At 40.7% G+C, this 23432-nt stretch overlaps 1 protein-coding gene across 1 annotated transcript; it reads left to right on the forward strand.

Moving 5' to 3' along the window:
- Positions 1 to 377: 377 nt before the first annotated feature.
- On the forward strand, positions 378 to 14661 carry LOC129090411 (complexin-2). Its single transcript, XM_054598053.1, has 3 exons — positions 378 to 417; positions 13343 to 13518; positions 14464 to 14661. Exons 1-3 carry the CDS (start codon positions 387 to 389, stop codon positions 14659 to 14661), a joined length of 405 nt encoding a protein of 134 aa, XP_054454028.1. The 5' UTR covers positions 378 to 386.
- Positions 14662 to 23432: the final 8771 nt, after the last annotated feature.

Here is a 23432-nt window from a genome sequence, read left to right on the forward strand (position 1 = left end):
CCTGTCTTTGTGTGAAGAGGATCACATCATCAGCGTGGTGTTGGAGATCTCTCCTTGTGTGAAGAGGATCACATCATCAGCGTGGTGTTGGAGATCTCTCCTTGTGTGAAGAGGATCACATCATCAGCGTGGTGTTGGAGATCTCTGCTTGTGTTCAGTGTCTCTGAGATCTCTGCTGTGTGTAAAGCTCAGGTCTGGTTGGATTAATCGTGTCTCGTTTGGTCTCTCAGGTCCAGAAGAGACTCGGTTTGGAGGCTCAGCATCAGGACAGAAGAGAGGACTCTGAGACGGACCAGGACAGATCCAGACCCACAGATCCAGGAGGAGGCTACAAGCTCAGTCCTCTTTGGTTTTGAGAAGAACTACGACACCAATCAGCAGCAGACATGGACTTTGTGATGAAGCAAGCTTTAGGTGGTAAGTACTCCGCTGTCCTGATGCTCCTGAACCTGTCATGGTCGGGTAGTTTTCCACGTGTCATCATGAGGAATTCAGTTCTCTTAGGATGGTTTGGAGACTTTGCTCTGAGCTCAGTGATCCTTTGTTCTCCTGCTGGTTCAAACACAACAGATATAAGTCACATGTTGGAGAAATGAACGTTAAACTGCTCAAAGTTCAGCTCACACAGATTCAAGTGTATTATTAAGTATTTTATAACATTTATGTCCAACAAACATGACTGAATGCACAGAAATGAGACTATCAGAGTCTAGAGTATTAAAGTCTTCATGTTTAAACTCTGTTACAGGATGGAATCATCTTCAGAATGATTCAGTTCTTTTATAAGTTAATATCTTTTCATTCAGGTGACTCGTCCATCCACCGACTCGTTCAGTAGGAGCAACTTAAAAAAGGCCCCCAGGGGTCAAAGGTCAACGTCTCCTTAAATCAGCTCTGGTTTCATCAGCTCAGTGAGCAGCAGCCTCAATGAAATGAGATGTATTCCCCCCCGACCCTCCATCACCTCTTTATGTCTCCCCCGTCTCATTTCTTCCTCTCTGTTTTCATTCCATTGATTCCTCAGTTCTTTATTTCTCTTTCTCTCTTAAATCATATTCAGACTAATTCTTTCTGGGCCTCTGGTTACTATGGGATTTGGTTCCGTTTGGACCCGGTCTCTTCTTTAAATCTAAATGTTTTCCACATTTGCTGGAAAATACTCTCCTCTCCTCTCCTCCCTCCCTCCTCCTCTTCCTCTCCTCCTCTGAAACATCATCTCATTAAGTGGACATGTGATTGTTGCTCCTGCTCCGTCCTGATAACATTTCATCCGTGACCTTTCCTCCAGCAGACCCAGCTGGTCCTCATGAATACAAACACACTCACACAGATGAGGTTTCTGATGAAGTGTCCTCCAGCCAATGGGAACGCAGCGTTTAGGCGTGTGAGGTCACTAATCGATCAACTAAATTAATAGTTCTACTTCTTTCTTTTATATTTCCAGTGGTTATTTTTAAATCAAAGACCCTAACAATAAAACATATCTTGTATTATATTATATTCTTACTTTAACGCGTTTGAAAAGTGTCTTCTGATGTTTTGTTCGTAGATCTTTAAGAATAGAATGAAGAAAGAAGACATTTTCTACTTTAACAAGCAAATATGTAAAATAATGAGTTCAGTAATTTTACCTTTCTTTTGTAAACATTGCAAATTTCCCCGCTGCAGGACTAATAAAGGATTATCTATCTTATCTTAAACAACAAAAACACAGATTAGTGCAAAGAGAGTTTTTCCATGTGATTTATTAAACTGGACCAAAGTAAGTTTGTTCATTCAGATGGTCGGGATGTCTGGAGAGGCTTATCAGAGAGATTATTTATCTATTTCACATCTCTCCTCTTGGAAAATCACATGAACAAGAACAAAACACACAAACACACTCTAACAGAATAAAAGTGCTCACACACACACACACACACACACACACACACACACACACACACACATGAACACACACTTTATCCAATTTAGCTGCACTCAAACTTTGATCTAATTTAGCCTGACACACACACACACTCACACACACACACACACACACACACACACACACACACACACACACACACACACACTCACACGTACACACACACACACACTCACACACACACACACACACACACACACACACACACACACACACACACACACACACACACACACACACACACACACACACACACACACACACACACACACACACACACACACACACACACACACACACACACACACACACACACACACTCACACTCACACACACACACACACACACACACACACACACACACACACACACTCACACACACTCACACACACACACACACACACTCATGGCCTCAGCTGTTCACCCTCCTGGACGTTTCATTGGTTCATCTATAGATTTGAGCCTCCGGCCTCAGATTGTATTTTCTGGATGTTTAATTAGAAATCGGATTGATCAGAGTTTCCATTAATCAGGACAGCAAGGTCGATCGGAGAGGCATGATCAGATGCCCGAGCCACCTCAGCTGGCCCCTTTCGACGCGAAGGAGCAACGGCTCTACTCCGAGCTCCCTCCGGATGTCTGAGCTCCTCACCCTAAGGCTCTCTACCCTCTCTCTAAGGCTGAGCCCAGCCACCCTCTCTCTAAGGCTGAGCTCCTCAGCTGAGCTCCTCACCCTATCTCTATGAGCCCAGCCACCCTACGAAGGAAGCTCATTTCGGCCGCTTGTATCCGCGATCTCATTCTTTCGGTCACTACCCAAAGCTCATGACCATAGGTGAGGGTTGGAACGTAGATGGACTGGTAAATCGAGAGCTTTGCCTTTCGGCTCAGCTCCTTCTTCACCAAAACGGTCCGGTACAACGCCCGCATTACTGCTGACGCTGCACCGAACCGCCTGTCCATCTCCCGCTCCATTTTACCCTCACTCGTGAATAAGATCCCGAGATACTTGAACTCCCTCGCTTGGGGCAGTGACTCACTCCCAACCCAGAGGGTGCAATCCACCGTTTTCCGGAAGAGAACCATGGCCTCAGACTTGGAGGTACTGACTCTCATCCCGACCGCTTCACACTCGGCTGTGAACCGCCCCAGTGCGTGCTGAAGGTCACGTTCTGAAGAAGCCAACAGAACCACATCATCTGCAAAAAGCAGGGATGTGATTCTGAGGTCCCCAAACCGGAAACTCTCCTCCCCCGGCTGCGCCTTGAAATCCTGTCCATGAAAATCACAAACAGGATTGGTGACAATGGGCAGCCCTGGCAGAGGCCAACACGCACTGGGAACAAGCTCGACTTTGTGCCGAGTATCCGGACACAGCTCTCACTTTGGTCATACAAGGACCGAATGGCTCGTAGTAACGAACCAGGTACCCCATATTCCCGCAGTACCCCCCACAGGACTCCCCGAGGGACACGGTCGAAGGCCTTCTCCAAGTCCACAAAACACATGTAGACTGGATGAGCAAACTCCCATGCACCCTCCAACAGACCTGCAAGGGTAAAGAGTTGGTCCGCTGTTCCACGTCCAGGACGGAATCCGCATTGCTCCTCCTGAATCTGAGGTTCGACAATCGGACGGAGCCTCCTTTCCAGCACCCTGGAGTAAACTTTCCCGGGGAGGCTGATCAGTGTGATACCCCTATAATTGGAGCACACTCTCCGGTCCCCCTTTTTGAAAATGGGAACCACCACCCCGGTCTGCCACTCCACAGGCACTGTACCCGACTTCCACGCAACAGTGAAGAGACGTGTCAAACAAGACAGCCCAACACTGTCCAGAGCCTTTAGCATCTCTGGTCGAATCTCATCCACTCCTGGCGCTTTGCCGCTGAAGAGCTTTTTAACTACCTCAACGACCTCCGCCAGGCATATGGACGAGACTTCGAGTCTTCAGACTCTGCCTCTTCCACAGAGGACGTGTTGGTCGGGTTCAGGAGTTCCTCAAAGTGTTCTTTCCACTGCTCGACAATATCCCCAGTCCGGGTCTGCAGTTCTCCCCCCCTGCTGAGCGCAGCCTGAGAAAAGCCCTGTTTCCCCTTTCTGAGTCGTCTCACGGTTTGCCAGAACTTCCTTGAGGCCATTCGAAAGTCCTTCTCCATGGCCTCGCCGAACTCCTCCCACACCCGGGTTTTGCCTCAGCAACTGCCGCAGCTGCAGCCCTTCTGGCCAACCGGTACCTGCCTGCTGATTCAGGAGACCCTCGGCCAGCCAAGCACGAAAGGCCTCCTTCTTCAGCTTGACGGCCTCCTTCACCGCTGGTGTCCACCAGCGGGTTCTTGGATTGCCGCCACGACAGGCACCAATCGCCTTCAGACCACAACTCCTAGCAGCAGCTTCCACAATGGAGGATTTGAACATGGCCCACTCGGATTCCATGTCCCCAGCCTCCCCCGGGATGCACGAGAAATTATTCCGGAGGTGGGAGTTGAAGACCCTGCGGACAGGATCCTCAGCCAGACGTTCCCAGTTCACCCTCACTACACGTTTGGGTTTACCGGGTCTGTCCGGCAGCCTCCCCCGCCACCTGATCCAACTCACCACCAGGTGGTGATCAGTTGACAGCTCTGCTCCTCTCTTCACCCGAGTGTCCAAGACATACGGCCGCAGGTCTGATGACACAACTACAAAGTCGATCATAGACCTTTGGCCTAGGGTGTTCTGGTACCAAGTACACTTATGAACCTCCCTATGCTCAAACATGGTGTTTGTTATGGACAGTCCATGACTACATTACATTACAGTCATTTAGCAGACGCTTTTATCCAAAGCGACTTACATGTCCCTAGCACAGAAGTCCAACAACAAAGCACCACTCGGGTTCAGATCGGGCAGGCCGTTCCTCCCAATCACACCCATCCAGGTTTCTCCATCGTTACCCACGTGAGCGTTGAAGTCTCCCAGAAGAACTATGGAGTCCCCAGTCGGCGCCCTTTCCAGAACACCACCCAAGGACTCCAAGAAGGCCGCGTACTCGATTTACCGCACACTCACATTTCATCCACGGTTACCACACAGAGATGTGGAATCAGAAATTTCCTCGTCTTTTTTTTTGTTTTTGTATTTTACCAGAATGGAAATGTGAAAAAAATCACAGCAGTTGATTGAAAATGAATAAGTCAGAGACTTTCCTCCTGCGATTCCCAGTCGCAGAGAGGCGACCCTCTTGTTCTCCGGGGAGAACTCCAGAACAGCGGTGCTCAGCCGGGGGCTTGTGAGTATCCCCACACCCGCCCGGCGCCTCTCACCCTGGGCAACTCTGGAAAAGGAAAAAGTCCAGCCCCTCTCCAGGAGTTTGGTTCCAGAACCGGTGCTATGCGTGGAGGTGAGCCCAACTATATCTAGTTGGTAGCGCTCCACCTCCCGCACCAGCTCCGGTTCCTTCCCCGCCAGAGAGGTGACATTCCACGTCCCTAGAGCTAGTCTGTGATGCCGGGGGTCAGCACGCCCAGGTTCCCGCCCCAGCCTGCCGCATAATAATGTATTATATATGTATTATATATATTATATATTATATATGTATTATAGATATTTATTATATGTGTATTATATATATTATAGATATGTATTATAGATATTTATATATGTATTATATATATTTATTATATACATATTATAGATATATATTATAGATATGTATTATAGATATTTATTATATATGTATTATATATATATATTATATAGATATATATTATATATGTATTATAGATATTTATTATATGTGTATTATACATATTATAGATATATATTATAGATATGTATTATATATATGTATTCCTCTGCAGCTGTATGTGATGTATGTCTGAGGTTCTGATGTGGTGCCGCTCTGCTCGCCGTCAGACCGTACAGAGTCACATGATAACACCGGACAGATGGCCTGATGGCCCTCGTCTCCACCAGGATATCAAACCCCCGAGCTTCTCCTCCTTTTCTCATAAAGCCGCTCATATGAAAGATAACGCTGAGATAATCTCTGAACCATCAGACGGATCCGGTCCCGACCCGGCAGCTCGGCGCCGCCGCTTCATTTCCTGTGCAGGAAGCAGAGATAACAGGAAGTCACCGTCTGATCATGTGACCCGTGGACCCTTATGAGGCCGTCGTCATGGAGACGGAGGTCCTCCGTTATTTAAATGAGCTCCGTCCTGATGCCTCAGTCCGTCTTCATCTCAGTGTGCCTCGTCTTCACTCGCCCGCACCGAGACCTGTCCATCACCATTGATGATGCCGTGGTGACGCCAACTGGGACTGTGAGGAATCTGGGTGTGACCCTGGACGACCAACTGTCGTTCTCAGCAAACATTGCATCGGTCACACGCTCCTGCAGACTCCTCCTCTACAACATCAGGAGGATTCTCCCCTTCCTCCCTGAGGAGACGGTGCAGGTGCTCTACAGGCTCTGGTCATCTCCCGCCTGGACTACTGCAACTCACTACTGGAGCCCCGGCGTCGGCCATCAGACCTCTGGAGCTCGTCCAGAAAGCTGCAGCTCGTCTGGTGTTCAATGACCCAAGTTCTCCCACACAACTTCCCTTCTCCGTTCTCTACACTGGCTCCCTGTAGGAGCATCCAGTTACAGACTCTGGTGCCTACAGGGCAGTGAGAGGAACAGCTCCTTCCTATCTCCAGGCCATGAAGCCCTACACCCCCCCACCACTCCTCTCTGCTGCCTCGGGGTGACTGGTTGCCCCGTCGCTCAGAGGTCCCTGCAGCCGATCCACCCGGTCACAGCTTCTTCCTGTCCTGACCCCTCAGTGGAGGAATGAACTCCCCACTGACCTCAGGACAGCAGAGTCACTGCCCATCTTTAACCTCACCTCTTCAAGAAGCACTACCTGATAAAGAAGTACTACCTGATAAAGAAGTACTACCTGATAAAGAAGTACTACCCTGATAAAGTACTACCTGATAAAGAAGTACTACCTGATAAAGAAGTACTACCTGATAAAGAAGTACTACCCTGAGCCTTCCTCGTAGCACTTATTGTATTCATATTAGTTTGTTTCTGTACTTTTGCTCTGGTTTCTGCTCTTAGATGCTTGTTTAAGAAAGGAGATGCACTGATGACTTCTGGTGACTAGTAGTTCTCTTGAATACCTATGTTGAATACACTTATTGTAAGCTGCTAAATGACTGTAATGTAATGTATTAGTCAACATAGATAAGATAAGATAATCCTTTATTCGTCAATATACACGTCCAGCTTTTTATTCTGGTGTTTTCTGGGCGAGTTAACAGAGATAATGTTGTTCTTTAAATCTGTTTCTTAATCTTTTGTAACGATGTTAGAACAGATGGAATCATACGGATGGAATATAAAGCAGAGACCAGTTCATGTCTCCATCACTGCTCATCTTTAGTTCTGGGAACGAAGGATGAATTTAAGATTTTAGGTTAAAGACCAAAGACAGATTTGAGTTATTTTTCTCTAGATACGTTTCATGCAAGTCTCAAGAACATCTAAAGAAATGCTGCATAAAGGTCTTTATGTCAGAGTGGATCTACTTCAGAATAAGAGGATCTCCTGAGAACCTCATTCTTCACTAAAGTTACTTCTTATCTAACGGGAACAAACTAAAATTATTAAACCAAAGTTTAACAATGTAAAAGAAATCTGAAACAAAAAGCTCCTATTCTCCATGTTCACTTGAATCTGATCTTCATACATCAGCGTCCTGTTCTAGTTATGATTCATAAGAAGAGAAGCTTGTAGGATAGATGATGTAACGCTCATACATTACATCATCTTACACACGGAAACAACCTGCAGCATCATTTCATTGTTTCCTTCTTCACAACTGATATGTTTGTCCTGTTTTTATGATATTTCTCTTTGTTTAATCTTTCTCCTTCACTCGCTGCTTTCTAGTAAATCATCCTTCCAGTAGTTCAGATAAATATTATCATTATATATATATATTATTCACTCTGTGGAGAAGAGACACTTTATCTTTAATACAATGAGGGTTTGTGAGCGTTCAGGCTGCGTTCAAGGAATACTACTGTGTTCAGGAACAAAAGTTCAGCCTGTGTGTGTGTGTGTGTGTGTCTTTAGGAACAAAAGTTCAGCCTGTGTGTGTGTTCAGTGTGTGTGTGTGTGTGTGTGTGTGTGTGTGTGTGTGTGTGTGTGTGTGTGTGTGTGTGTGTGTGTGTTTGTCTTCCAGTACATATGGTGTGTGTCAGTGTGAAGCAAACCCAGCAGAGAGTCTGACCTTAACCCGAATCCCCATCGACCCCCCCCAGCTGAGTGTTGATTTGTTGTCCTCAGGTCTCACAGAGCTGAAGGTAATTAGAACCGCTGTTCTGCTGCAGAACCCGGGTTCCTAAATCCTTAGAGCCTGTGTTCTCAGTGATTTACCGTCAGGTTTTTATTATAGAACACCAACATAATGTGAGGGTCGATAGAGACGACTGAACCAGTAATGTTTAACGAGACTCCAGATTACCTCATCAACATTAATATTAACATCAAACACGTTTTATATTCTACAGCTTCACCAGCTCAGAGAAAACTATGTACGTTTATTATATATATATATATCTACCGTTGGCTGTTTTAGGGGGAAACTTGATTATTGTCTGATTAAACAATGAGTCTATAAAATGCCGTTGACACCTGAGGAGAGAACGAGATCAGGTTTATCTCCTGAAGCTGAACGCTTTAGAACAACTCAGACTCCGTTAGATGATCAAAAGAAATGCTAAAGATGAAGTAGACTTCTATACAACCAGAGGAGTCGCCCCCTGGTGGACACTAGAGAGAATGCAGCTTTAAGACAGGAAGCTTTGCCTTCACTTTAAAGAACCGGAGGTTTTTATCTCATTCTAACACATATATAACTTAGGGAAACACGTCTGTTTAATTCTTTATTTTCTTTAAAACATATTCAGTCTTTCCTTGGGTCTCTCATCTCATCAGAGAGGACGATCAACACTCGATCAATGAAGTTCTCTCTCTGTGGAGGATCCATAACTCACACATGCTCAGGTGCTCCTGTATTTACCATCGATCAGACGTCTAGAAAGCAGCTTCTGTTACTAATAGAGAGGGAAACTGTTTCAGGAGTCAGTTAAACAAACATCCAGTCAGCCGGTTCTATTTCACATTTTACTTCATGCATAAACTAAATACACAATTATGAAAAGTCAAAAGCACTGAAGCAGTGAAAGAAAAAGCAAATGGAAAAAGTACATTTTTCAAAACTTCCTATAATTTACGACATAAGACTGTGACTTAGATCTGGTTTGTGACTTGATTATTTTTATAATAAATTTACCTGTAAATTATTATTTTTAGCATCTATTCTAGAAAATATCAGAAAAAAGGTGAAAGTGCTCTTCAAAATTGAAATCCTCTCTTTTTCTTTTCTTACTAAAAAACTTAAAATAATTTAATGTCAATGAATTAATAATTAAGATAAAATACGATGATTCTTTATTATTCCCACAGCGGGGACATTAGCAGGATTACAGCAGCAGTTATTGATAAGACACACATTCTATTTCATCTGTGAGCATCCGGCCGCTCGGAACTACAAGTCTCTAGTAGTATGAGTAGTATTAGTAGTGTTAGTAGTGTTAGTAGTGTTAGTAGTGTTAGTAGTGTTAGTAGTGTTAGTAGTGTTAGTAGTGTTAGTAGTATGAGTAGTGTTAGTAGTGTTAGTAGTATGAGTAGTATTAGTAGTGTTAGTAGTGTTAGTAGTATTAGTAGTGTTAGTAGTGTTAGTAGTGTTAGTAGTGTTAGTAGTATGAGTAGTATGAGTAGTGTTAGTAGTGTTAGTAGTGTTAGTAGTATGAGTAGTGTTAGTAGTGTTAGTAGTGTTAGTAGTATGAGTAGTAGTAGTATGAGTAGTGTTAGTAGTATGAGTAGTGTTAGTAGTATGAGTAGTGTTAGTAGTGTTAGTAGTATGAGTAGTGTTAGTAGTATGAGTAGTATGAGTAGTGTTAGTAGTGTTAGTAGTGTTAGTAGTGTTAGTAGTATGAGTAGTGTTAGTAGTGTTAGTAGTGTTAGTAGTGTTAGTAGTATGAGTAGTGTTAGTAGTATGAGTAGTGTTAGTAGTATTAGTAGTGTTAGTAGTGTTAGTAGTGTTAGTAGTATGAGTAGTGTTAGTAGTGTTAGTAGTGTTAGTAGTGTTAGTAGTATTAGTAGTATTAGTAGTGTGAGTAGTATGAGTAGTGTTAGTAGTGTTAGTAGTGTTAGTAGTATTAGTAGTGTTAGTAGTATGAGTAGTGTTAGTAGTATGAGTAGTGTTAGTAGTAGTAGTATTAGTAGTGTTAGTAGTAGTAGTGTTAGTAGTGTTAGTAGTATTAGTAGTGTTAGTAGTGTTAGTAGTATTAGTAGTATAGTAGTAGTGTTAGTAGTGTTAGTAGTATGAGTAGTATGAGTAGTGTTAGTAGTATGAGTAGTGTTAGTAGTGTTAGTAGTATGAGTAGTGTTAGTAGTATGAGTAGTGTTAGTGTTAGTAGTATTAGTAGTGTTAGTAGTAGTAGTGTTAGTAGTATTAGTAGTGTTAGTAGTATGAGTAGTGTTAGTAGTATGAGTAGTGTTAGTAGTGTTAGTAGTGTTAGTAGTGTTAGTAGTGTTAGTAGTATGAGTAGTGTTAGTAGTGTTAGTAGTATGAGTAGTGTTAGTAGTATTAGTAGTGTTAGTAGTGTTAGTAGTATGAGTAGTATTAGTAGTGTTAGTAGTATTAGTAGTATTAGTAGTATTAGTAGTAGTAGTGTTAGTAGTATGAGTAGTAGTGTTAGTAGTATGAGTAGTGTTAGTAGTGTTAGTAGTGTTAGTAGTATTAGTAGTGTTAGTAGTATTAGTAGTGTTAGTAGTATTAGTAGTGTTAGTAGTGTTAGTAGTATGAGTAGTGTTAGTAGTATTAGTAGTGTTAGTAGTGTTAGTAGTATTAGTAGTGTTAGTAGTGTTAGTAGTATGAGTAGTGTTAGTAGTGTTAGTAGTGTTAGTAGTGTTAGTAGTGTTAGTAGTATGAGTAGTGTTAGTAGTATGAGTAGTGTTAGTAGTATTAGTAGTGTTAGTAGTATGAGTAGTATGAGTAGTGTTAGTAGTGTTAGTAGTGTTAGTAGTATGAGTAGTGTTAGTAGTGTTAGTAGTATGAGTAGTGTTAGTAGTATGAGTAGTGTTAGTAGTATTAGTAGTGTTAGTAGTATGAGTAGTGTTAGTAGTGTTAGTAGTATGAGTAGTGTTAGTAGTGTTAGTAGTATTAGTAGTGTTAGTAGTATGAGTAGTGTTAGTAGTGTTAGTAGTGTTAGTAGTATGAGTAGTGTTAGTAGTATGAGTAGTGTTAGTAGTATTAGTAGTGTTAGTAGTGTTAGTAGTGTTAGTAGTATGAGTAGTGTTAGTAGTGTTAGTAGTATTAGTAGTAGTAGTATTAGTAGTATGTAGTAGTAGTAGTAGTGTTAGTAGTATAGTAGTGTTAGTAGTATGAGTAGTAGTAGTATTAGTAGTGTTAGTAGTGTTAGTAGTATGAGTAGTGTTAGTAGTGTTAGTAGTGTTAGTAGTATGAGTAGTGTTAGTAGTGTTAGTAGTGTTAGTAGTATGAGTAGTATTAGTAGTGTTAGTAGTGTTAGTAGTGTTAGTAGTGTTAGTAGTATGAGTAGTGTTAGTAGTATTAGTAGTGTTAGTAGTGTTAGTAGTGTTAGTAGTGTTAGTAGTATTAGTAGTATTAGTAGTGTTAGTAGTGTTAGTAGTGTTAGTAGTGTTAGTAGTGTAGTAGTAGTATTAGTAGTGTTAGTAGTATTAGTAGTATTAGTAGTGTTAGTAGTATGAGTAGTGTTAGTAGTATGAGTAGTATGTAGTAGTAGTATGAGTAGTGTTAGTAGTAGTATGAGTAGTGTAGTGTTAGTAGTGTTAGTAGTGTTAGTAGTATGAGTAGTGTTAGTAGTAGTATGAGTAGTGTTAGTAGTATGAGTAGTGTTAGTAGTATGAGTAGTATTAGTAGTGTTAGTAGTATGAGTAGTGTTAGTAGTATGAGTAGTAGTAGTATGAGTAGTGTTAGTAGTATGAGTAGTGTTAGTAGTGTTAGTAGTATTAGTAGTATTAGTAGTATGAGTAGTGTTAGTAGTATGAGTAGTGTTAGTAGTGTTAGTAGTGTTAGTAGTGTTAGTAGTTAGTAGTGTTAGTAGTGTTAGTAGTATTAGTAGTAGTGTTAGTAGTGTTAGTAGTGTTAGTAGTATGAGTAGTATTAGTAGTGTTAGTAGTATGAGTAGTGTTAGTAGTATGAGTAGTGTTAGTAGTGTTAGTAGTGTTAGTAGTATGAGTAGTAGTAGTGTAGTAGTGTTAGTAGTAGTAGTGTTAGTAGTATGAGTAGTGTTAGTAGTGTTAGTAGTGTTAGTAGTATGAGTAGTGTTAGTAGTAGTAGTGTTAGTAGTGTTAGTAGTAGTAGTATGTAGTGTTAGTAGTGTGAGTAGTGTTAGTAGTGTTAGTAGTATTAGTAGTGTTAGTAGTGTTAGTAGTGTTAGTAGTGTTAGTAGTGTTAGTAGTGTTAGTAGTATGAGTAGTGTTAGTAGTATTAGTAGTGTTAGTAGTGTTAGTAGTGTTAGTAGTATGAGTAGTGTTAGTAGTATGAGTAGTATTAGTAGTGTTAGTAGTGTTAGTAGTATGAGTAGTGTTAGTAGTGTTAGTAGTGTTAGTAGTGTTAGTAGTAGTAGTAGTAGTGTTGTTAGTAGTAGTTTAGTAGTGTTAGTAGTGTTAGTAGTATGTAGTGTTAGTAGTAGTGTTAGTAGTGTTAGTAGTGTTAGTAGTATGAGTAGTGTTAGTAGTATTAGTAGTGTTAGTAGTGTTAGTAGTGTTAGTAGTGTTAGTAGTATTAGTAGTAGCTAGTACTGCGTTCACACGAGACATGTAACTAAATACTCAAAGGTGTCAGTTCTGTTTCTTTGTGTCAACCTTTAGACTTAAAGCTGACGTTTTTATAAGTTTGATTGATGTAAAACATTTTGATGATTTCATGTTTGGTCCACAGATAAATACTAAATCATCAATATTCAACCCTGTCTCCTAAAGATGACATTCACAGACATTTAAACATATTTTCTCTGGATAACGGCCTTTTGATTTCAAACAGTTTTAAACACGAGGTTAATGTGGTAAAATAAAAATAAACATCTAAAAGTCTGTAACGTTATTGAAATTCTGAATGTTAAATCATAATCAGTGAATGTTTTATGTTGTAACTTGTTCTCATAGAATATATATATATATATATATATATATATATATATATATATATATATATATATATATATATATATATATATATATATATTCATGTGAATTTTAATCAGATATTGATTTATGATCAGTTCTTATCATGCTGGTAATAAAAGCACCTCCTCTTTACTCCTTCAGGAGCCACCAAAGACATGGGGAAGATGCTGGGGGGGGAGGAGGAGAAGGACCCCGACACAGCCAAGAAGGAGGAGGAGCGGCAGGAGGCGCTGAGGCAGCAGGAGGAGGAGAGGAAGGCCAAACACGCCCGCATGGAGGCGGAGAGGGAGAAAGTACGGCAGACCATCAGGGACAAGGTTAGGAACAAGAAAAGCAAACAGTTTATTATCTGAGACCACGAGGTCGGCTGTTCGATGTCCGTCTGATTCATGATTCATGATTCATGATTTATGATTCATGATTCATGATTTATGATTTATGATTCATGATTTATGATTCATGATTCATGATTTATGATTTATGATTTATGATTTATGATTCATGATTCATTTATGATTTTATGATTCATGATTTATGATTCATGATTTATGATTCATGATTTATGATTCATGATTTATGATTTATGATTTATGATTCATGATTTATGATTCATGATTCATGATTCATGATTTATGATTTATGGTTTATGATTTATGATTTATGGTTTATGATTTATGATTCATGATGATATGATTCTGATTTAAAAAAAGAGATAAAACTCTGAGTTTAACAGATTCTGATCTATTAATATTATTCTTCTCCTCATTGTCTCCTTTCATGTCTCCTCTCCTCATTGTCTCCTTTCTTGTCTCCTCTCCTCATTGTCTCCTTCGGTGTCTCCTCTCCTCATTGTCCCCTACATGTCTCCTCTTCTCATTGTCCCCTACATGTCTCCTCTCCTCATTGTCCCCTACATGTCTCCTCTTCTCATTGTCCCCTACATGTCTCCTCTCCTCATTGTCCCCTACATGTCTCCTCTCCTCATTGTCCCCTACATGTTTCCTCTCCTCATTGTCCCCTACATGTCTCCTCTTGTCCCCTCATTGTCCCCTTGTCCCCTACATGTCTCCTCTCCCCTACATTGTCTCCTTTCATTGTCCCCTACATGTCTCCTCTCCTCATTGTCCCCTCATGTCTTTCATTGTCTCCTTTCATGTTTCCTCTCCTCATTGTCTCCTTTCATATTTCCTCTCCTCATTGTCCCCTACATGTCTCCTCTCCTCCTTGTCTCCCTCCTTGTCTCCTCTCCTCTCTCTGCTCAGTACGGGCTGAAGAAGAAGGAGGAGAAGGAGGCGGAGGAGAAGGCGGCCATGGAGCAGGCCTGTGAGGGTTCTCTGACGCGTCCTAAGAAGGCGATCCCTCGAGGCTGTGGAGACGACGATGAGGAGGAGGAGGAGAGCATCCTGGACACCGTCCTCAAGTTCCTGCCCGGACCGCTACAGGACATGTTCAAGAAGTAAAGCACCAAACAAACGAACCCTAAGGGGGGGGTAGATTTGGAGCATGTGGGGGAGGAGGGAGGAGGAGGAGGGGTTGGGTGCCAAAGCGTTGGAGGCTTCTCACTGCCTTTCTGAATCCTTTCCGTTCTCTTTTCTACTCGACGCCTGCGTCTCTCTTCCCGTTTTCTTTCACTCGACTGACGTCCTCTGTCCTTCTCCTGTCGCTTTTTTCACACCTAGTAAGATCAGACATTCTGATTGGTTTGGCCGTCGTCGTCCGTCGCCATGGTGACGGGGAGCAGTATTCCCTTAGGTGGAGCATGTTGTGTTTTTCTACTTTTATGAACCTTCGTCTTTATATTAAAAAATAAAAATAAATCAGCGTTTGAGTTTGTGGGACACGTGCCTTCAGACATGGTCCTCCAGCAGAGGAGACAGAGGGTTTATATATTATGTTATTGATATTATTATTATTATTATATTATTATTATTATTATTATTATTATTATTATTATTATTATTATTATTATTATTATCGTTATTATTATTATATATTATTATTATGAGTCAGACTGAGACACAAAGAGGGACATGTTTCAGATAATGTTTCTCATTTAAACATTTATCTGTTCAAAGAACTAAAACGTTTCATTTAAACATTGATTCACTTCCTCCTCCAGTTCTACTGAAGCTAAACTGTCTCACCTCGTTAAACTGTCTCACCTCGTTAAACTGTCTCACCTCGTTAAACTGTCTCACCTCGTTAAACTGCCAACGTGTTAGAGACATCTGAAGATCTTGAACGTGTCAAGAACTTTGGATTTATTTATTTAGCTTGAGGTTTAGAGAAAACAAAAGTCTTCTTCTCTTGTTTGAATCCAGTTTTTAAGAATAATTCACTGTTTGTTTGTCCAGAAGTCACAGATTTACACTCATGAATAAATATTCAGTGTCCCCATAAAGACAATCACAGCACCGCTGGAGGACAGTGGGAGGAGTCAGTACTTCCTGTTTCTCCCTCTCTGATTGGATAAAAGTTGGTTCTGCATTACGTGTCTCTTTATTTAAACTATTTATTCACCTTTTCTTTTCTTTGTTTCTTCTTCACACATGAATGCGAACGTCTGCCTTTTCTCTACTCGTTCGTTTTTTATCGAATGTGCTGCCAATTTGTTTGAATGCAACCGAACTTCACTCACATTCCAGCTCCATCCTTTAAAACTTAAGTTTACTTTGATGGACGTTCATCAACATGGAGACCAAAGAAATACTGGAGACATCTGAATATTTCTTTGTCACAGAGACGTTGGCCCAGAGGTTTGGTTCTTTGTATTCAGGCCTGCAGGTCAAACACATTTCTGCATGAATCCCAAAGACAAAAAGTGATTTCATAAAAGTATTCTGTGTCTGAATCAAAGTAGGTGATGTGACTGAGAACATCAGAACATCAGAACCTCAGAACCTCAGAACATCAGAACCTCAGAACATCTGCATCTCTAATCTGATTGATCATGAAGCATTAAAGTCTCTATTTAGTGAAACTACCTAAATATAAAGACATTTATTGATAAAAACAAGCATGATGGGATCAATACTTTGTTTCCATGAGTGTGTAACTTAAAGCATTTTAAGGATGATGAAGAATAATGAAGAAATGATCATAAGCACTATAGAAACATTTCCTTTGTTTCCTTTTCTAGCTCAGATAGGACTTTTCACTAGACAAAGCCATATTGTTTTGATCGCAATAATTACTTCAAATGATAAAAAAGAGAATATTCCATTGAAAGTTTACTGTTTGTTTTATGGAAAAAATTGAAAAAAATATTTGCATATCTGTTTGTAAAAGATGTATACGAATGTATACGCAAAGAAACTGTGTCCGTGTACTACATGTGTACTGTTAGTGTGTGTGTGTGTGTGTGTGTGTGTGTGTGTTTCTATGTGTGTGTCTTTCTACGTGCCGTCGGCTCATATAGTCCACGTTTATATTCTATAACTGTTCTGTGCACAGGAAGCAGACGCTGCCACGTCTTCAGACACATTCCTTTAAATGTTGAGCATGCTAACGTTCGTTAGAGAAGAGAAGATTCAAAGAGACGACTTCCTGTTTCTGCGTCTCCGGGCAACAGAATCATGTGACCTGGATCCAGAGAGATGGAGGTGTGATGGGTTTGTTGTTTTAGCAGTCAGCTGACTTTAGAGGAGGTTTGGTGAAGCTGATCACAGAGAATATCCAGCTGTGTACTACCAGTCTGTAGTAGTAGTATTAGTAGCTAGTACTGCGTTCTCACAAGACATGTGACAAAATACTGAAAGGTTTGTTTGTGTCACATCTTCACATTTCAAACTGACGTTGGTGTCTAAAGTCACAGTTTGATTGATGTCTGATGATGTAAAACATTTTGATGATTTCATGTTTGGTTAAGAGATAAATACTAAATCATCAATATTCAATTATTTCTCCTAAAAATGACATTCAAATACATAAAACAGAGTTCTTAATCAGGTTTTTCTCCTGGATTCGTCCTTTTAACCATTTTAAACACGGTTAATGTTGGAAAACAAAACTACCTGCTATGGTTGAGTATAAACATCAGTGTTTGGCCTAAAATGAAGATGCGGATGTAAAATGTTGAAGTTTGTTTTGACGTTGGACTTGAACATCGTCTCCTGGCTGAGAGTCCAGCGTTTACGTCAGAAAACAAACGTATCTGTTTACCTCGAAAAGTTATAAACCAGTTGAATTCCTTTTTAGGCGACAGAGCTGATATATCAAACATCAACTCTGAGATTAGGACTTTTAGAAAGGAGGAGGAAAAACATAGACACTGTAACTTAAACATTTGCTTTCTTTGACTCATCACATTTTTATTTAAATGAACTTGATGCTTATTTTTCTCTCTGCAGATGAGAAATCATTGAATGCAGATGTTTTGCTCGTCATGTTGGAGTGGTAGATGAGCGTCAGGAGGTTTTAGTGGGAGATGTTTGAGTTGTTTGAGGAGAACCATCTTGATTTATGTTGTTCATCACATGAACCTCTGTTAGGTTTATTTAATCCTTTATTTAAGAGTTCACATGGATCCTGGACTGGTCTGAACTGGTGGCCCTTCATGGAAACCACAGCCATACGTCGTCTGTGTCTTTAGAATAGTCTCTGAGCGGGACTCGTCTCCAGGCGTCACGTCATGTGACCTGCCTTTAAAAAGGGCTATTACGAGTCATCTGTGTGTGAGAGCGTTTCTGCTGACTCATCGTTGTTTTAGTTCCTTCTGGTTGCATGAGTTTGTAAAACTGTGTTTGTGGAGATAAATCCTCGGTCTGATAGATGATGGTAGAGAAGGTTCTGTCCGTAAGAGGTTATGAACATCCAGGATTGTTTAACAGGGAATATGATGAGTGAATATTTTGGTAGATGTGACTGAATGAGAGTTTAGACCTCAAACACCTCAAACAGCTGAGATGGTTGCTGGTGTTTCTCTGAAGCGTCTCGGCTCAAAGTTTAGTAATGATGGAGAAATCAGAGCTGAAACACTGGATCATCAGAACATGTTCTGTTGTCAGGAGCCCACAAACATTCAGAGAAACAGACCTGCCATCAGAACCACAGTTCATCAAGATGACTTTAACGTGAACAGTAATGTATTCTGTCGGTGTGCAGCACATGTTTACTTCTTAAATATGACTTTATGAAATGCAACGAGCGTCTGAGAATGAGAACTTTGCTTTAAACGTAACCGTTGCTCGTAACACGGCTGGACTGTTCAACACTGAATGATGTCATAACATTCGTCTTTTTGGTAATATTTTTCACTTTTACACTAATGAATCTTCTGAGAACTGCCCTGCTGATTCCTGCCAGTTAACATGTCGCACTGTTTCACGTCGAGAAGCTCGTCTCATCTCCACGTTTACGTTCCCTCCAGAGGAAGGCGAGGTCTCGTCAGCACAGCTGTGACTGTGAGGACAGACGCTTAAATACATTCCAGTCTTTTTGGCATTTGCACTAGAAATGTTACACTAAAAACAGTTATGACATCTGAGGAGTCACCAAACAACTACCTGTATTTGTGTTTACTGTTCGCCAGGCCTCTGAACAGTAAAGTTTAAAGGTACCAGCTTAGTGAGCGGGGTTCAATACCGGGCAGCATTCCCTTTAGTTTGGCCATTTGTGCCAAGCAACGCGATTGGTGACATTCACATGTTTGCAGATGATGTGACGTTGTTCTAATCGCTGCTCTCGCTGTGTTCACTGGAGACCTGAGGCGACATGAAAACAGTAAAAAGTGGAAGAGGATAAAAAAGGGATTAAGAAGTGAAAAAGGGAATGGATTTTTCTTAAAGTTCCTATATTTGAATCGAGAGTCTTTCTTTATAATTCAGGGTGAAATCATTTCAGGGTGCAGAGGTTAAGAATGTAAAATATGAGTTCTTATGCTATTTGTTCCTTAATTGCATGTCTTATACTCTATGTGGAGCCCAATCACTGTAAAACGTTCTCATCAATGGAATTGAATCATTCTTTTTGGAAATTAAATGCATAGCACTAATAAAACAGATTTATAAAAAGCTTCCTGTCTCTTTACTCTGTTTTGCCTTCAGTGGTATTATTTCCATGAATTGCTGAGAGTTCAGTTTTTTTATGAGTGCAAGGAAATGATCAAACAGTTCAGGTCTAAAGTAAATGTGACCAACAACGGTTGTGAACTACATATTTATGATATGCACCTGCAAAACAAGAACAATCCAGCATGGACCAATGAGAGGACGCTGGTTTAACATCTGCTCGTTTCATTTATTTTATGTAGTCTACATTGTAGCGGAAGAAGCATGTTTAAACCATTTAACAGTTTAATAGAAATATGTTTGTTGCTTCTTGATATCTTGTGTTAACATTGAATTTAGGAGGAAATGCCATGAAGTGTCTAAAATGTAAAAGGTTCATCCTCTGAGATGATGATTTATTCAACACACATCATAGCCAACCTGTGTGATGCTAAGTCTGACCTGATGGAGGTTTTAGACTAGAGGTCAGAGTTCACCAAAGATGATCTTTAGTTAAGAACATGCTGAAATGTGCAGCTTCCTCATGTAAAACTTTTAAAAAGTATCTGTAATGAGTATAAGGCAGATTTTGCTGCATCCATACAATGTTCGAACTGAATCAGAATTAGTGTCAGCTTTATTGGTCATGTATGCGTAAACATACGAGAAATTTGACTCCATTTATCCCGTTAACAGTAGACATCAGTCAACAGATGGAGGCAGATGATGGGTTTTGTATCTCTGACTATTAGAAGTCTTTAAACCTGTTGATTTGTTCTGGAAACAAGCTGCAATGTTAGAAAAGTAATTTCACTAAATGAATTAAGACTTTAAGGAGTCTTAAGATGGAGATTCCTGCAGTTTGTAACCTGTTAAAGTATTCTACTACAAATACAATCAATGTAGTTTTTATAAAGCAAAACATCAACATCACATCGGCGCCACCTACTGTAAGTACGATTCTGTTGCAGCTTATTCAGCCCTCTGCAGCCAAGAGACTTTGTTTACCAAAATATATATAAAATATATATAAAAATGACCAATTTAATGTGTTTCAGGGTTAAGTCTAGAAATAATGAATTGGATCAGTTTTTACCAATTCTGTTTAAGTATGAAGGATGAAGAGATATGTTCTGCTTGTATTGTAGAGCGTTATTGATGGTGATCCACCATTAATGTAAAAGAATAATGAAGAATTAAGTTATAGATAAAGTGTTAGAAGACAATAAAACAACATTACTGATGAGGAATAACACTTAACTGTAACCTATGTTCTCAATAGTCTCAGTGAGGACACATTATGGGACTGTTTTGGTATTTTATGACACTTTTTTATGACATACAATACAATGACTTTATTATCAACTTTTATTAAAGAAGATTCTCTGCTTTCTGTTGTCATCTGATAATAAACAGAAGCAGCCCTCCTCTTCCACATTCACATAACGTCTTCATCACATCATTCCCAGGGTTCCTTCTCCACATCTCATCATCCAGATCTTCATGAGACTCTCTTCACCTCACCAACATCACCAACATCTCCTCCAAAGTCTGGACTCCATCGGTTCGATCCATGGACTCAGTATGACCTCAAATATGACCTCTCATGGCGAGGGACTCCCCACAACTCCACATTTACTCTGCACCAATTAATAAACTTTAAATGAAGTCTATACGTTTACTTTTTTATGATATTGACTTATGAAATAACATGATATTACGTTTTAATGATATTTGTTATGACATACTTTACTGTTACTTTTCTATCACACCATCTAAAGACATATTAATTCAATTTTTCAATTAATTCAATTCAATTCAGTTTATTTTGTATAGCCTAGAATCACAAATTACAAAATTGCTCAGAAGGCTTTACAATCTGTACACATGAGACATCCTCTGTCCTTAGACCCTCACATCCTCTGTCCTTAGACCCTCACCTCCTCTGTCCTTAGACCCTCACCTCTCACCCTCACATCCTCTGTCCTTACACCCTCACATCCTCTGTCCTTAGACCCTCACATCCTCTGTCCTTAGACCCTCACATCATCTGTCCTTACACCCTCACATCCTCTGTCCTTACACCCTCACATCCTCTGTCCTTAGACCCTCACATCCTCTGTCCTTAGACCCTCACATCCTCTGTCCTTAGACCCTCACATCCTCTGTCCTTAGACCCTCACATCCTCTGTCCTTAGACCCTCACATCCTCTGTCCTTACACCCTCACATCCTCTGTCCTTACATCACATCCTCTGTCCTTAGACCCTCACATCCTCTGTCCTTATCACATCCTCTGTCCTTACACCCTCACATCCTCTGTCCTTAGACCCTCACATCCTCTGTCCTTACACCCTCACATCCTCTGTCCTTAGACCCTCACATCCTCTGTCCTTACCCTCACCCTCTGTCCTTACACCCTCACATCCTCTGTCCTTACACCCTCACATCCTCTGTCCTTAGACCCTCACCTCCTCTGTCCTTAGACCCTCACATCCTCTGTCCTTAGACCCTCACATCCTCTGTCCTTACACCCTCACATCCTCTGTCCTTAGACCCTCACATCCTCTGTCCTTACACCCTCACATCCTCTGTCCTTAGACCCTCACATCCTCTGTCCTTACACCCTCACATCCTCTGTCCTTACACCCTCACATCCTCTGTCCTTAGACCCTCACCTCCTCTGTCCTTACACCCTCACATCCTCTGTCCTTAGACCCTCACATCCTCTGTCCTTACACCCTCACATCCTCTGTCCTTAGACCCTCACATCCTCTGTCCTTAGACCCTCACATCCTCTGTCCTTAGACCCTCACATCGGCACAGGAAAAACTCCCCTAAAAAAAACAGGGAGAAAAAAGGAACCTGCAAAGCGAGAAAGCAAAAAGGGCTTCAGGGTGGAAGTAAAGCTAAAATGCTTAATGGTACAGGTAATAGTAATAGTAATGTGACTAGTAATAATAATGGTGGTAGCAGTCGGTGTCAGCAGGGCCGTAGCAGGATGTACGACCACAAGCAGGATGTATGACCATATTACATTGATCTTTAATATAACACCTTCTAATTACTTTTTATCACAACTATTTTATGAGGTACTTAAATATGACTATTTATAACAGACTATTCTCTGATATTTCTAAGACACTTTTTGTGACATGATGAACTGTTAATAATGTTTTATGACATACTACACTATACCATAAATATATTTATGGTATAATAAAATATTACTATTTTTGCTGTTTCATAATATGACTTTATTCGACATACTATACTATGACTTTTTATGACACTATGCCATGAGTTTTTATGATGTACTATACTATGACTTTTTTATGATTTTTTCGACATACTATACTATGACATTGTCTTTGCATATGAACACACTGACTACACATTAACTGTAGAGACCTCCGAGCGATGTAATAACCGCCGACGTGGATAACCATCGTACAGTAGCTAACGACGGAGCTTCCATTGTGGGGAGCCGTGCTTCTAACTCACTAAGCCCAGCTAATCAGCTACACTTATTACATGTACCATTATTGGTAAAGGAGGCAGAGGAATGGCTAAACATGAGACACACTGAGCAACAGAGAGGGAGAGAGGGAAGACATCGCTAGCTGCTAAGCTAAAGGACGTCAGCTAGCGTTAGCAGAACTGAACAACGTCGTAACAACTGTTGGACTATGAGAGAAGTCGCTAAGAGGAAGAGAGCTATGAGTGTTTGAGCAAAACTAAGAGAAGTTTAAATGTCAACGGGCAATTAGCTGCTCGTAATAAAGAATATCACACGATTATTATTCTTTTGTCCTTTAACACCTCACTGGAGACATGCCACACAAAAGCCTTCTTGATATTGTAATATCAGATATGAAATACACATGATAAGTCATATTAACATGGAGATATGAAACTTAGGACTTTGCCGATTCCAACAGAGCCGTGAGGTTCACACGTTAGGTCATGAGGCTCAGTTTGAAACTCTGTGGTAGTCTCTCCCTCTTCTTCTCTCACTCCTCCAACTCAACACAAGGTCCTCTGCTTTGTTCAGACACTTGTTCTTCAGCTCATCGTCCTTTTGTTCCATAAAGAGAACATTTCCTTTCACAGAGCAGAACACAGCGTCTTCTGAAGACCTCTTCGGATTGAGCTCCAGCTCCAGTCTCACTTCCTTTGTTTAAAGTGTGCTAAACTAGCCAGTAGGCAGGTCAAATGAAAACGTGTTACTTGGTGACATCACTA

Source organism: Anoplopoma fimbria, chromosome 4, assembly GCF_027596085.1.
Source record: "Anoplopoma fimbria isolate UVic2021 breed Golden Eagle Sablefish chromosome 4, Afim_UVic_2022, whole genome shotgun sequence".
In the NCBI taxonomy this organism is placed as follows: Eukaryota; Metazoa; Chordata; class Actinopteri; order Perciformes; family Anoplopomatidae; genus Anoplopoma; species Anoplopoma fimbria.